This window comes from Hesperophylax consimilis, chromosome 20 (genome assembly GCF_061612785.1).
Source record: "Hesperophylax consimilis isolate HC1 chromosome 20, BYU_Hcon_1.0, whole genome shotgun sequence".
Taxonomy (NCBI): Eukaryota; Metazoa; Arthropoda; class Insecta; order Trichoptera; family Limnephilidae; genus Hesperophylax; species Hesperophylax consimilis.
Genome location: NC_142855.1, coordinates 9,344,448 through 9,357,924, shown reverse-complemented (window position 1 = coordinate 9,357,924; position 13,477 = coordinate 9,344,448). Strand labels below are relative to the sequence as shown.

Sequence of the window (13,477 nt, the reverse complement as noted above, 5' to 3'; positions counted from 1 at the left end):
AAATGAGGCAACATCACTTTGAAATTATTTTTAAAATCAATCAATCAACATTTGAACTTAAATAAAAAAAAAACTTAATAATTATTAGAACTTTATAATATGTGATTTGAGAGCAGTGTTTTAAAAGTGAATACTCGGAAATTTGCCCAAAAATACTGGACATTCGAAACGAACGGCGATCGGTAAATGCACCCCAGATGTTTTCAAAGTAATTGTAGCAGATACATACCTGGACGCTGTTATTGGACGCGGTGGACTCTCTTACTGGAGCAGCTGGTCCAGTTCCTTCACCACCTAGGATTCTTGCTGCAGAGTCTCCATATTCTATCTTCGTAGAACGTCACAGCGTTGCTGCCAAGGTCTGGTATCTGTGAGAGGATAGTGTATCAGCACTTTATTAGCAGCAGACATACCTGGATGGATGACGAACCTAGTGCTAGCACTGTTGGTGGACTCTTTCGCTGCAGCAGCTGGTCCAGTTTCTTCAGCACCTAGGATTCTTGCTGCAGAGTCTCCATCTTTTATCTTCGTGTCACCTGTTCCTATACTTCATTTTACTTAACTTAACTTCACTCTATTTCCTTATTTTCTGTAATACCTGCATCAACTGTAAAGCGCCCCTGAGGTGATATCTCACAAAAGCGGCGCTATACAAATTATCCAATAAATAATAATAATAATTATAATAATAGGCCCACTTGTGTTTGTTATTATTTTTGAATGTCATTGGCTTTGATAAAACTTGTCCTTGGTTGAAAAATGATAACTTATCTGTTATTAATGTAATCTTGATAAAATTATTTGAACTTGGACGACTAATATTTAATAATATAAGTTATAGTCAGTTGTATTTTTTTATTGCTTGAGGTTGAATTTTCTCATCGGGAGCATTAAAAACGTAAATTACATCATAACGGTAAGCTTTTACAAAATAATTACCAATTGATATATTACACAGAGAGTCAGCGAGTGTTTGTATTCTTGCGTTATTCGACAGAATGTTCAGTGAGATTAAATCCAAATCCCAAAACGATTATTGCGTGGCTGAAGGTGACACAAGATACAAGATCCCCGAGGCGTTTACGTGTTACAATCATGCGTGTCAGTGAGGGTAGAAAAGTACCAATCTCTAACACATTTTCGAAAATATCACGGTTTATGGGCACATAACATTACTATGATCGTTCTTTCTCTCTTACCAGAATTTGGCTGAATTTAAACGAGCTTTAAAAACATTTTTTTTTTTAAATCTTGCCATTCATAAATCTTAACTTCTTTTCAATATTTTATAATAAGCCATATTCTAAAACATCCGGTAATTGTTGGTTTCGGTTTCCTCCTTATTGTACCTTTTCAAAATGTCTGCACAGAAGATTCTCATTTCTGAGCAGAAACTGCTTCCTGTTTTATATTATGTTTTTAGTTTTAATGTTCTTGTTTTGTCCTGTCCTGCTGTTATTGTTATTCTAAGTTTTGTCATCACTTTGTACAGTATATTTAGTGTTATAATATTAGATCTGTATTGGGTAAGGCACACTGTAGGAATAATTTTAATAACATGACCACTAATGTTAAATTACCTTTTTTAAGTTTTTTTAGTAAACCGTACTTGAAGTGAAATGACACTAAACTGCGCTATATATATGCCATGTTATTATTATTATTAAAAAATAGAAATGTAGATCATTTTTCTTCAAAAAACTAGAAACCGATTTTCAAACTATTTTTTTGGTGAAATGATTTGTTTTTTGTGCGTAAAATATCCAATATTTTTTGACAAAAAGCCAATCAAATTAATTATTTATTTTGCTAAACATATAATGTTGATATGATCGACAAATGTGGCAGTGTCAATGTAATTTTTTTCCCTTATTTTCTGTGGAAATTGGCAAACTTTTTCATGTACGTAAAAAAATCTTTCTTGAATAGAAAACCAATATCATTGGCCTGTCTGAAGTTGAAGATAAAGGTCTTATGTATTGGCGACAACAGTTGTCTTTCAAATCAGTTGATAACAGTTCTACGAATATTATCTTCAATGCATATTACATAATACTAAATTTGATAATATTAGTTGTTCAATGACTAAACATTTTTTATCGTATTATCATTGTTGTGAAGACGTAATTTATTGACTATTATCTGATTTATGTTTTTCGCATCTTATTAAATCACTAGCGCATAATAATTGTAGGATTTGTAAAACTGCAAGCATGAGAGAGTACGAACACAGTGTGTAATATATAAGGTTTTCCAATAAGAGTTGTTATTTTGATATTCAATCGTAAAAGATCAATAGTTTCGTTGCTTGTGTGGCACGTAGCGCCGTCTTGTTGAAAGTAAACATTGTCCAGATCAATACCATCCAATTCGGGCCATAAAAAATCATTAATCATCTCTCTATAGCGCAATCTATTCACCGTAACTGTTGCTCCAGCCTCATTGCGTCAAATGACTCCGCCGGACTATAAACCGCACCAAACAGTCACACGTTGAAGATAAAGAGGCTTTTCAACAATAATTCTTGGGTTTTCCGAGCCCCAGATGCAACAATTTTGCTTGTTGACGAAGCCACCGAGGTGGAAATGGGCCTCATCACTCAAGATGATTTGCATTTGATTCACTCAAGTGAATTTTAATTATTTCAATGCTTTGTTGAAGCGTGTATCGTTCCATTTTTATTAATGGCGTAGTTTCTACTTGTCAAATGTTAAAAAATGACAGCTTCAAACGTAACATCTACCGAAATAGCGGGCTATTTAAAATAACACCTCTTATTGGAAAACCCTATAGTTGTTGCTGAGGAATACTTGGAGCAGGTGGATGAGTTTGTGTATTTAGGAAGTATGTTCTAGAGCAGGGGTCTCCAAACTTTTCAGCCGGAGGGCCACATTGACTACTCCAGTGAGTTCGGAGGGCCAAAACCGTTTTAATTTCTAGACACCCATATTTTCTGTCCTAGGGAGGGGGGGGGGGGGGGGGGGTAGACAATAGAGTTTTCAGGGATGAAAATATAGCTTTAGATAACGTAGCTTTGAAGATAATTTTTGATACTCGTTTCTCAGACCTTGATATCATTGCGAATTAAATAAAGATTTTTCAAAAAAATCCTCTTGATATATTCGCGCGATACTTGTGGACGCAATGTATCGGTGCCAAGTACCTCGCCAACGAGCAGGAGTTTTCGCCCCTTCTGAGCAAGGTCTTAGCCATTAGCTGTCGCGGGTCCTTGGTGACACTGGTCATAAGATGTCGCGGGCCGGATAGAAGGCACTGGCGGGCCGGATACGGCCCGCGGGCCGTAGTTTGGAGACCCCTGTTCTAGAGAGATGGGAAGGCTGACAGAGATATTGAAACAAGGGGAAATGCAGGTAACTCCATTCATGGAGGACTGAACGCAGTTGGCGCTAACAAAACATTGTCCAAAGAAGCGAAGCTAGCAGTCCACAATGGAGTGCTGGTACCTACCCTAACGGATGGAAGTTAGGAATGGAACTGGCAGAGAAAGGATGAAAGTAGACTGAATGCTGTAGAAATGAGATCTCTGAGAAAATGTGGAGATCCGCAAAGAGTGCAAGGCTGATTTAAGCGTAATGAGTAAGATCAAGAAAGGGACGCTTAGTTTGGGCATGTAGATCGAATGAGCGAAGAAAGGAGTGTAAGGAGAATATACGATGCAAATGTGAATGATAGCAGAAGTCGGGGACGCCCGAGGAATACATGGCACGACCAAGTGAATCAGACACTCGAGTCGAGCCATGACAAGAGTCAGAATAATAGAAGAGTATGTTGTTTGGCGGTCCGTCCTCTCCTCTCTGCCTATCCCTGCGGAGACACGGCTTTGAAGGTTAGTTAGTTAGTTAGTTAAGCATTTATAAAATATTTGCCTCGGGATCATTGCCCTTCAAAAACAAATAATACTGTCAATTTCAAAGACGATCAGAAATTTAAATTTCGAATGAACACCGTTACTAAACTTGAAAAATAAGAAATCTGTCAAAAAAAAAAAAAAAAACACATTGGAAATGTACAATTTTTTTGGTTGGTACCTACTTTGACGCTTGTCTGAATTCACAAAATCAGATCCAAATTTGAAAATTTCAAAACGAATATGATTTCGTTGAACGTGAATAATTTTACGAAGGAATTCTTCACATCACGCACCGACAGACGAAACTAGTATTTTTGAATCTACATATTTTATTATATATCTATTTGTTTTTTGTTTGTACCCTTTAGACTAAAAAACTACAGGAACGATTTTGCTGAAGATTGTTCTTATTAGTGCCAGGATTGTTTATAGAGTGGTTTTAATGGTAGAAAAAGTTGGGGACGCCCGAGGAAGACTTAAATCCAGTGGAGGTCGAATAAAAATCTATATCATCTATATAAAAATCTATATCATCTATATAAAAATCTATATCATCTATATAAAAATCTATATCATCTATATAAAAATCTATATCATTATATAAAAATCTATATGATCTATATAAAAATCTATATCATCTATATAAAAATCTATATCATCTATATAAAAATCTACCTATATCATCTATATAAAAATCTATATAAAAATCTATATCATCTATATAAAAATCTATATCATCTATATAAAAATCTATAATGTGGTGTACTGTAGTGAATGGTCCCCTGAGGAAGACTTCAAAGCACGATTCGAATATATCGAATATTTAATGGGCTCTCTATATATAAAAATGAATGTGTCCTTGTTTGTCCTGTACGCTTTCCATGCCATTCATACGATTTTATATTTGTTCTTATTGGTGGCAGGAGTGTTTAGAGAAAGACAATTTCTCTGCATTGCAATGAGATACACAGTCGAATAAAAGTCTATGTAATGTAGTTTTTTTTAATATTAAGGCGAAGCTTAGTACAAAATCACTATATTGATTAATCTTTATAACGAATTGGTGTACATTATGAATACCAAAAAATATGCTTTAGATAAATTGAAGGTTTCAAACTACTAAAATAAATATTTCTTCAATAGAAATGTATGAACGCATAAAGAAAACAACTTTAAAAAAATACAGTATTATAGCTAAGATTATCTGTGACAGTTTCACTTGATTAACTTTTTTGCTTTCTTATTAAATTATTTAGAAAATAAATAAAAAACAGTTTTTTGTTTGAAATTGAACGTTTCTAGACTCCGTTTGTCAAGCGATTTTAATGCCAATTACCTACGATATAAGGTAACTAACTAACTAACTAACTAACCATCACGCCGTTTCCCCGCAGGGGTAGGCAGAGAGGACGGACCGCCAAACAACTCGGTCTTGGCACACACTTCTTGCCTCATTCACATTCATACATCGTCTCATACATACTCTTCTATTATTCTGACTCTTGACATGGCCCGACTCTAGTATCTGATTCACTTGATCGTGCCATGTCTTCAGGTATACCATGAATATACACATTATTGGCTTGTAGCTTCCTCTTAACAATGTGAGATACAGTTGTGAATGGTGTAAGTCGGGAACGCCTGAGAACGACATGGCACGATCAAGTAAAACAAAAACTTAAAAGTAAGTTTAAAATAATATTATCTCCACCATAGATCCAAAATAGACCCAGTTTTCAGGTAGGAACACTAGAATTTACAATATAATTCATAACCCCGAGCAACCCCGGGAACTTGTCAGCCAGTTTGTTATAAATATGTTTTTTTCTTTATTTTTAATTTTATAATATTTACCGTTGCTTCTACGTATTTCTTAATGTTCCTATCAGCTTTTCGGTCACTCGTGAACATAGTCCCAGTACACAAAAGTGAATGTCCTTATCAGCTTTTCAGTAACTCGTGAACATAATCCCCGTACACAATGGTCAATGTCCTTATCAGCTTTTTGGTCACTCGTGAACATAGTCCCAGTACACAATGGTCAATGTCCTTATCAGCTTTTTGGTCACTCGTGAACATAGTCCCAGTACACAATGGTCAATGTCCTTATCAGCTTTTCGGTCACTCGTGAACATAGTCCCAGTACACAATGGTAAATGTCCTTATCAGCTTTTCAGTAACTCGTGAACACAGTTCCAGTACACAGTGGTCAATGTTCCTATCAGCTTTTCGGTCACTCGTGAACATAGTCCCAGTACACAATGGTCAATGTCCTTATCAGCTTTTCGGTCACTCGTGAACATAGTCCCAGTACACAATGGTAAATGTCCCTATTAGCTTTTATATGTATTACACTTATTATAATTTTGTTAACCTTTTAGGTAAAGCAGAAATATGGCGTTCTCCAAAGCAGTGCTGGTGGCAGCCTTGCTGGCGTCCTGTTGGGGCTTCACCCTTTCATACAAGATCCTGGTGCTGGTGCCCATATTTGCCAGGAGCCACTACAACCTTGGGAAGGGAGTGGCTGACACTTTGCATGAAAGGGGGCATGAGGTATTGTATTATTATAAATATTATATCCTTAATCAGTATTTTCTTTGTCCTTCTGTCTGACAATTTCTTATAGAAATACCAAGTCAGTGCAGATCCTTCTGTCTTACAATTTAAGCATTTTTTTTTTGATTATGATATGTGTTGTTGTAACTGAAATAATTGTGTCTTTCTAGATCACGTTTGTGAGTTGTTATCCCTCCGCCAAGACACCTTACAGAGAAATTGGAGTTCCAGAACTTTTGGAACTCAAAGGTAAAACATTCATTCGTAATCATATTTAGAATTCAGGCAGGCAAATCCTCTAAGGAACTAGCGTCATCATGTTTCGTAGTTGGGAAACAAACAAACCCAACAGACAGTTGACATTTGTCACATGAAATGGACGTTTCTACGAATGGTTCTTAAGTTCAACGGCTCGGCTGTGGAACGATTTGCCAGCCTCTCTGTTTCCTCCCTCCTACAATATGGGTATCTTGTGAGTGAAAGTTTGGTTATATCTAGAATAAAATGAGGTGATTATAAATAAGGGTGCTTACGTTTCTACACCGAAGCGCAAGAATAAAATAAAACGCAAGTTTAAAAAAAAATCTTTCATTGTTCAAATGGAAGATATTTCAGAATATAGTTCAACTCCAATACATTTGTTTTTTACAGAGGTTATATTATATAAGCAATAATATACGCGTTTTATAAGGTTTCTCGTTCAGCTGAATTCTTAGTTTTCTAGAGTTCCACAAGGATCTGTTCTGAGACCGCTGTTATTCTTTTTGTTTACTAATTATGTTGGCTCAATCGTCAATTCTTCTTATTTATTGTTTGCTCATGACATAAAACTCTGCTATATAATCATTAATCTTATCGATTATGTGCTTTTGCAATTTGACACATAAAAAACACACAGTCTAAGCTTCAGTGAACTAAAGCGCAATGTTTTCTTATACACAAGAGCGAATCAGCCGATTATTTTTAAATATATAAATATTGGTTAACCTAAAATTAAACTGTAAAGCAAAAGGGCTTGCTTAGGGTAATATATGGTGTGATACCAGCTAAAATGTAGTTGATGAACAGCATGTAGCAATGAAATTCGCCTGAACAGTGTTGTCCAAGATAGAAAGATGATTTTCGATTCATTTGACTAAATCTCTCGGTTGTCGTACAAAGAATGAACTCTTCCCTGGCTCTCTCCTAGTTCGCAGATTTGGAAACCGCAGTGTATCAATAAATACTTTGTCAGCAATATGGCCACTACTCAGTTGTCAATTTAATAATTACTGGAGATGCCACAGACGAAACCATAGACATAAATCGATCCGAAGGAGCCACACACCTTGTTGCCAATACCTTATGAAACACATTTTCTACTTTTCAGATGACAGCATGTTAAGTTTCGACAGGGGCATCTCAACCAACATCAAAATGTTCTCGACCATGTCGACACTGTTCCCGAAGATGTTGGAGATGACACTGCTGAACAAGGGTGTGCAGAAGTTACTAAATGATGAGACGGAGAAGTTCGACGTGGTGGTATCAGAACACTTCATGACTGAAGTGTTCCACGCGTAAGGATTATGCACATTCCATTCATAATTACAAGTTGAACGTAGTCTCTAGGCTTAATTCTTGTTTCTAAATGTGTGTTTGATGTACACATCAACGATGTTAAGAGTTTTTGGTTCCTAGTATTGTTACTTATACCTTTCCTACGCCAGGTATGATTTGAGATTTTCACGGCCAAAAGTATTATAGTGATTTGTTTTTGGGGTATTATGTCGTTTTGCGCTACCTCCTTCTTTAGCCAATGTTTCGGACAGCATTGCAGTGTCCATCATCAGGGCAGATGTGTAATCTTATACATCTACACATCTGCCATGATTAGAGCCCTGATTAGATTGCACATCTGCCCTGATGATGGACACTGCTATGCTGTCCGAAATGTTGGCTAAATAAGGAGGTAACGAAACACGGCAAGATACCCCAAAAACTAATCACTACAATACTTTCCTATGCAGACCACAATCAACCGATGTTAGAACCCTATCTAACGAAAAACTAAATCGCAAATGCAAATGGTTAAATACTTTACTATCTGCAAAATAAATGGAATCAATCAATGAAATTTTGTTACACAGTGAAATTTTCGACACACTCTTGTCCACTTTTGTTTATCGTGTTAGTACATAATATGTTCCTTTGCAGTTTCGCTGTGAAGTTCAACTGCCCCCTAGTGCTGGTATCTCCCACTACACTGGCGCACGTGCTGGCAAGGGACACGGGAAACCCCGTTTGGCCCGCCACCATCCCCAACGTATTACTCAGTTCCACAAGCGAGATGACCCTCATGCAGCGTGTCGCCAACACTGGCATGGCTGTTTTGATGGAACTGATTAACAAGTAAGATCATCTATCAAACCACTTTCATAATCTCGTTCCTTGAGCTTCCCTACTGATTTTACAGGCGCATCCTCCAAAAATCTAATGCTTATAAAAAAACCCTTAATGAAGATCGTTGTATATCAGGTATGGTTTAAAAATTGTCCATTAAAAAAAAAAAAAACAATTCAATACCCATATTTTAATCACATTCTCATACTCGTATTTTTTAAACGGCGTTCCACAAGGCCCGTATTTGGGAACAGCGTTATTTTCTGTTTTAATAAATAATGACATTAAGGGTGTAATGTTTTACATGGAGTCAAGATGTTTATGTTTACAGATGATTTTTAACAAAATTATCCATTTGCTCTAATGATTCTCAGCTGTAATATAAGAATTGTTAAAAATAATTTATCCGATTTAAAAACTATGTAGAGATATCTTAGCAATTTACATTGATTCACTGGGTGTACAAAGGCGTCGAACAGATGCAAAAGTCGTTGTTGATTGAAAAAAATATTCAATTCGATAAATTCTAGGTTCATGTTTGCACCTCCTCAAGAAGTTCTGTACAAGAAGTATTTCCCTGCCGAAGCAGCCAAGATACCGTTCTCTGAATTGAGGACTCGGGTGTCTGCCGTTCTCATAAACACGCACTCTTCCATCGGGATACCTCGCCCTCTACTGCCAAATGCCATCGAGATCGGAGGCTATCACATCGGACCCATCAAGCCACTGCCTAAAGTGAGTTTCTTCCATGTTGTCAAAACTGATTTAAATACCAAAAATAATCCAACATCCTTGGGGAAAAATGACCGGCTGCGCTTGTGTAATATCCTATAGTTTGCTTTGACACTATATTTTAAGTTGTCCCATCTTCTAAGTTACTTCTCGTGATACAAACGCAATCCTGTTTTCTCATCCACAAGGACCTGCAAGACATCCTCGATAACGCCAAGAATGGCGTCATCTTCTTCAGCATGGGAAGTAATCTCAAGAGCAAAAACCTTCCCGTGGAGACTAGGGATGCCATCATCAAGTCGCTGTCTAAGTTGAAGCAGACTGTCCTCTGGAAGTTCGAGACCGACCTGCCCGGCAAGCCTGACAACGTTGTCATCAGAGACTGGCTGCCGCAGACGGCCATATTAGGTAAGTCTCACATGTTACATCCCAGAAGGACGTTTATTCTTTACCCCAAATACCGCCACTTGTCTTCTTTGGCCATTCTTCTCCAGACCTCAGTGCATCCTGCCATGCTCCTATCCTTTTCCACGCAGTCAATCCACCTTTCCTCGATCTACCTCTTGATAATTCCGATTGAATTGATTGAATTCCAGCGCACAAGAACGTCCGTCTCTTCATCTCTCACGGAGGTCTGCTGAGCTGCATTGAAGCCGCTGGTGCCGGAGTGCCTCTGCTGGCGATACCCATCTTTGGAGATCAGCCTTATAACGCCAAGGCCACACAGCAGAGGGGGCATGGCCTCGCGCTGCAGTACAGTAACCTCACGGAGGCTACTTTGACCGCCACGCTCAACGAATTACTCACCAATGACAAGTGAGTAACCGAATAAATGCACACAATATTTAAAATTTACATTTCATTATTTTTTATAATAAACTAATGTTTATAAGACAAGGTTTTTATGCATAGCACAAAAGATAACAAATTATTATAAGCATTAATTACTCGCCTGAAATATCCATATAAATTGAAAATATCTCCCGAGTAAAAATAAATGCCGCCGACGGGAATTGAACCCGCACCTTCTGATGTCCGGTCAGGCGTCAAATATTGTTATTTTTTTATGATAAACTAAAGTAGCATTAAAAATATCTTGTTCTTCAATAAATTCTTTTTCCTTCCATTATTGGTATTTGATCGGCCCTGCATTTGACCTTTGTAGTGGTTTAGTTCTTTGTGCAATCCCGTTGTCCACGATACCTTCGTGTCCTCAACCAGATTAGCCTGATTCTGTTCTTTCCAGTATTGGTATTTGAGCGGCCCTCTATTTGTCCCTTGTAGAGGTTTAGTTCTTGCATTGCTGTCCCGTTGTCCACGATACCTTTGTATCCTCAACAAGATCAGCCTGATTCTGTTCCTTCCAGTATTGATATTTGATCGACCCTCCATTTGATCTTTGTGGTGGTTTATTCCTTGCATTGCTATCCTGATATTCATTGTCCATGATACCTTTTGTGTCCTCAGTCAGATCAGCCTGACTCCGTTCAAGTTAAGAAAACATGGCTTTTAGCAATTTCCAAATGCATAGCGTGGATTTTGGGAAGTGAAATGGGAGTCTAGCGTACACAAAGAGAATAATAATTATTTTTTTAACTATTTCAGATATACCAAGAAAGCTCAAGAGATCTACAGACTCTTCCATGATCGTCCAATCTCCCCTCGCGACCTTCTGAACTTCAACGTGGAGCACGTGATCCGCACTGGTGGAGCAGCACACCTGTCCCCACCTAAAGTCAGCCTGTGTTCCTTATTACTGCTGGACGTTGCAGCAGTAGTCCTTTTGCCCCCGCTGTTGGTGCTCCTAGCCATCTGCTGCTACTGCAAGAAGCGACGCTGCTGCAAGGCCAAGAAAGAAGAGGACAAATCTACCCAAAAGCAGAAAAAGAAAAACTGAATAAGTCAATATTGAAAGCACACGCTTGGAACGTCAGTCCCCGTCGAACGCCGGCTGTTACTATTTTCTCAATAACTTACTTGTTTTTTGCAAAATTACGTTTTCGTAAATTGTACCGTGTTGTCACCAAGTATCTTTAAACAGATTTATAATCGTCTAGTGATTATTTTTCCCTGGGAAATATTTTTTTCTCTCTAATTTAATAAAAAATATATTTAATAAAGAAAAACAAAAATATTCTTGTTTTTTTCCATAAAGCTAAATTATTTTTTATATTGTGAATAACGCAGAAGAGTCCCAACTGCTCACAAACGTCTGGAACCATTGATTTTATAATATCTTGAATTGGAGTACGTTTTGAGGTTGAAGGTAGTGGGGAGGGGAAGAAGATGGGGGAGAGGAAGGTGGGTGAGTACCTGGCTATTCAGATCTGGTCACCAAACACAGCTAAAGCTATTTCAATCGACGTTTCAATTCTGAATGACGATATTGACATTTGAGTAGCTACACCATTATGAGATCTTAGGGTATAGGGTGGTTCATATTAACCTTGCTCAAAAATATATTAATTTATTTAATAGTACCAATTTCAAACAATGAGTTTGAATTGCATCAATTTTAAATATCATTATATTTATAATATTCAGGCGAAGTTTATGCAGTAGCAAGAGGTTATATATTCCCGACTTTTTCATAAGTAATCTCATTATAACTTCTTCATAGCCGCTTTGGTTGACATCGTCGTCGCACAGTGGGCTGAAAATTGCCTTTCATAGACATAGAGACTTGAATTTTCAAGGGTATTTTTTTTTGCTAGAAATGGATTCTGCTGATCATTACTATGCTATAAAATTTCGTACGAAGCAATTGCGTGTACAAATGAAGGAGTCATCATTTTTTTAAGAAAAATTTGTATGGCACTGACATTAAAAATCTCTGGAATCATAAGGTTGACCATTATATCCTTACACACTGATATACTACTATTTATTTGTATTTTTTTGACATACTTCGTATTGTGGCGCAACTTGCGATTTTTTTTTAAAATCCTGAAAGTTGAAAAAAACACTTTTAAATGTTGATGATTCATTTTAATGCTTAAATGCTTTACATATGCAGTGTAAATAAAATATTGTAAACTAGACAAAGTCTACTCATATGTAAAGCATTTAAGCATTAAAATGAATCATCAACATTTAAAAGTGTTTTTTTCAACTTCGAGGATTTAAAAAAAAAAATCACAAGTTGCGCCACAATACGAAGTATGTCAAAAAAATACAAATAAATAGTAGTATATCTGTGTGTAAGGATAGAACGGCCAACCTTATGATTCCAGAGATAGCCTCATTTTTAATGTCAGTGCCATACAAATTTTTCTTAAAAAAATGATAACTCCTTCATTTGTACACGCAATTGCTTCGTACGAAATTTTATAGCATAGTAATTAATGATCAGCAGAATCCATTTCTAGCCAAAAAAAATACCCTTGAAAATTCAAGTCTCTATGTCAATGAAAGGCAATTTTCAGCCCACTGTGCGACGACGATGTCAACCAAAGCGGCTATGAAGAAGTTATAATGAGATTACTTATGAAAAAGTCGGGAACATATGAGTCGTGTAATTTCTATACCCGCTATATCAACTTTCATTGATTTGGAGAAAACCGCAAAAAACTGTCACATCTCTAGCGTACATAAGTAAATGCATTACAATTTTTTATATAATGAATTGGAGTAATAAAATTTCGAAAAGCATTTATTTTTCTATATTTTTCTAGCAATAATTAAGTAATTTCGATAAATAAAATGGATATAGCGGATTTTGATACTCACTTCGTGATTTTGAAAGTCAACTGAGCCGACATGGCGGGTTTAGAAACTCACGCGTAGATCATTTTGACACACGAGCGTGGCGTCAGAGCGGCGGCCATATTGTATTTTGGCAAAATAACTGCTTGTGATTCGTTGAATCCGATATAGCGGATTTTGATAGTAACTTTCTGTATGATATAGCGGATTTGGTTTCTCACTCGCAGTTTT

At 36.9% G+C, this 13,477-nt stretch overlaps 1 protein-coding gene across 1 annotated transcript; it reads left to right on the top strand.

Annotated features, from left to right (window-relative positions):
* The first annotated feature begins 853 nt into the window (after window positions 1–853).
* Window positions 854–11,487, top strand: LOC149414028 (UDP-glycosyltransferase UGT5-like). The gene is made up of 9 exons (XM_089644093.1): window positions 854–916; window positions 6,253–6,424; window positions 6,598–6,676; window positions 7,797–7,986; window positions 8,624–8,818; window positions 9,340–9,544; window positions 9,730–9,949; window positions 10,138–10,357; window positions 11,147–11,487. The coding sequence occupies exons 2-9, from the start codon at window positions 6,266–6,268 to the stop codon at window positions 11,436–11,438; spliced, it is 1,560 nt and encodes a 519-aa protein (XP_089500219.1). The 5' UTR covers window positions 854–916; window positions 6,253–6,265; the 3' UTR covers window positions 11,439–11,487.
* Window positions 11,488–13,477: the final 1,990 nt, after the last annotated feature.

Coding starts and splice junctions, on each gene's coding strand:
- LOC149414028 (XM_089644093.1), top strand. CDS start 6,266: ATGGCGTTCTCCAAAGCAGTGCTGGTGGCAGCCTTGCTGGCGTCCTGT. Junction 8,819..9,339: donor TTGATGGAACTGATTAACAA/GTAAGATCATCT, acceptor GATAAATTCTAG/GTTCATGTTTGCACCTCCTC. Junction 9,545..9,729: donor CCATCAAGCCACTGCCTAAA/GTGAGTTTCTTC, acceptor CTCATCCACAAG/GACCTGCAAGACATCCTCGA.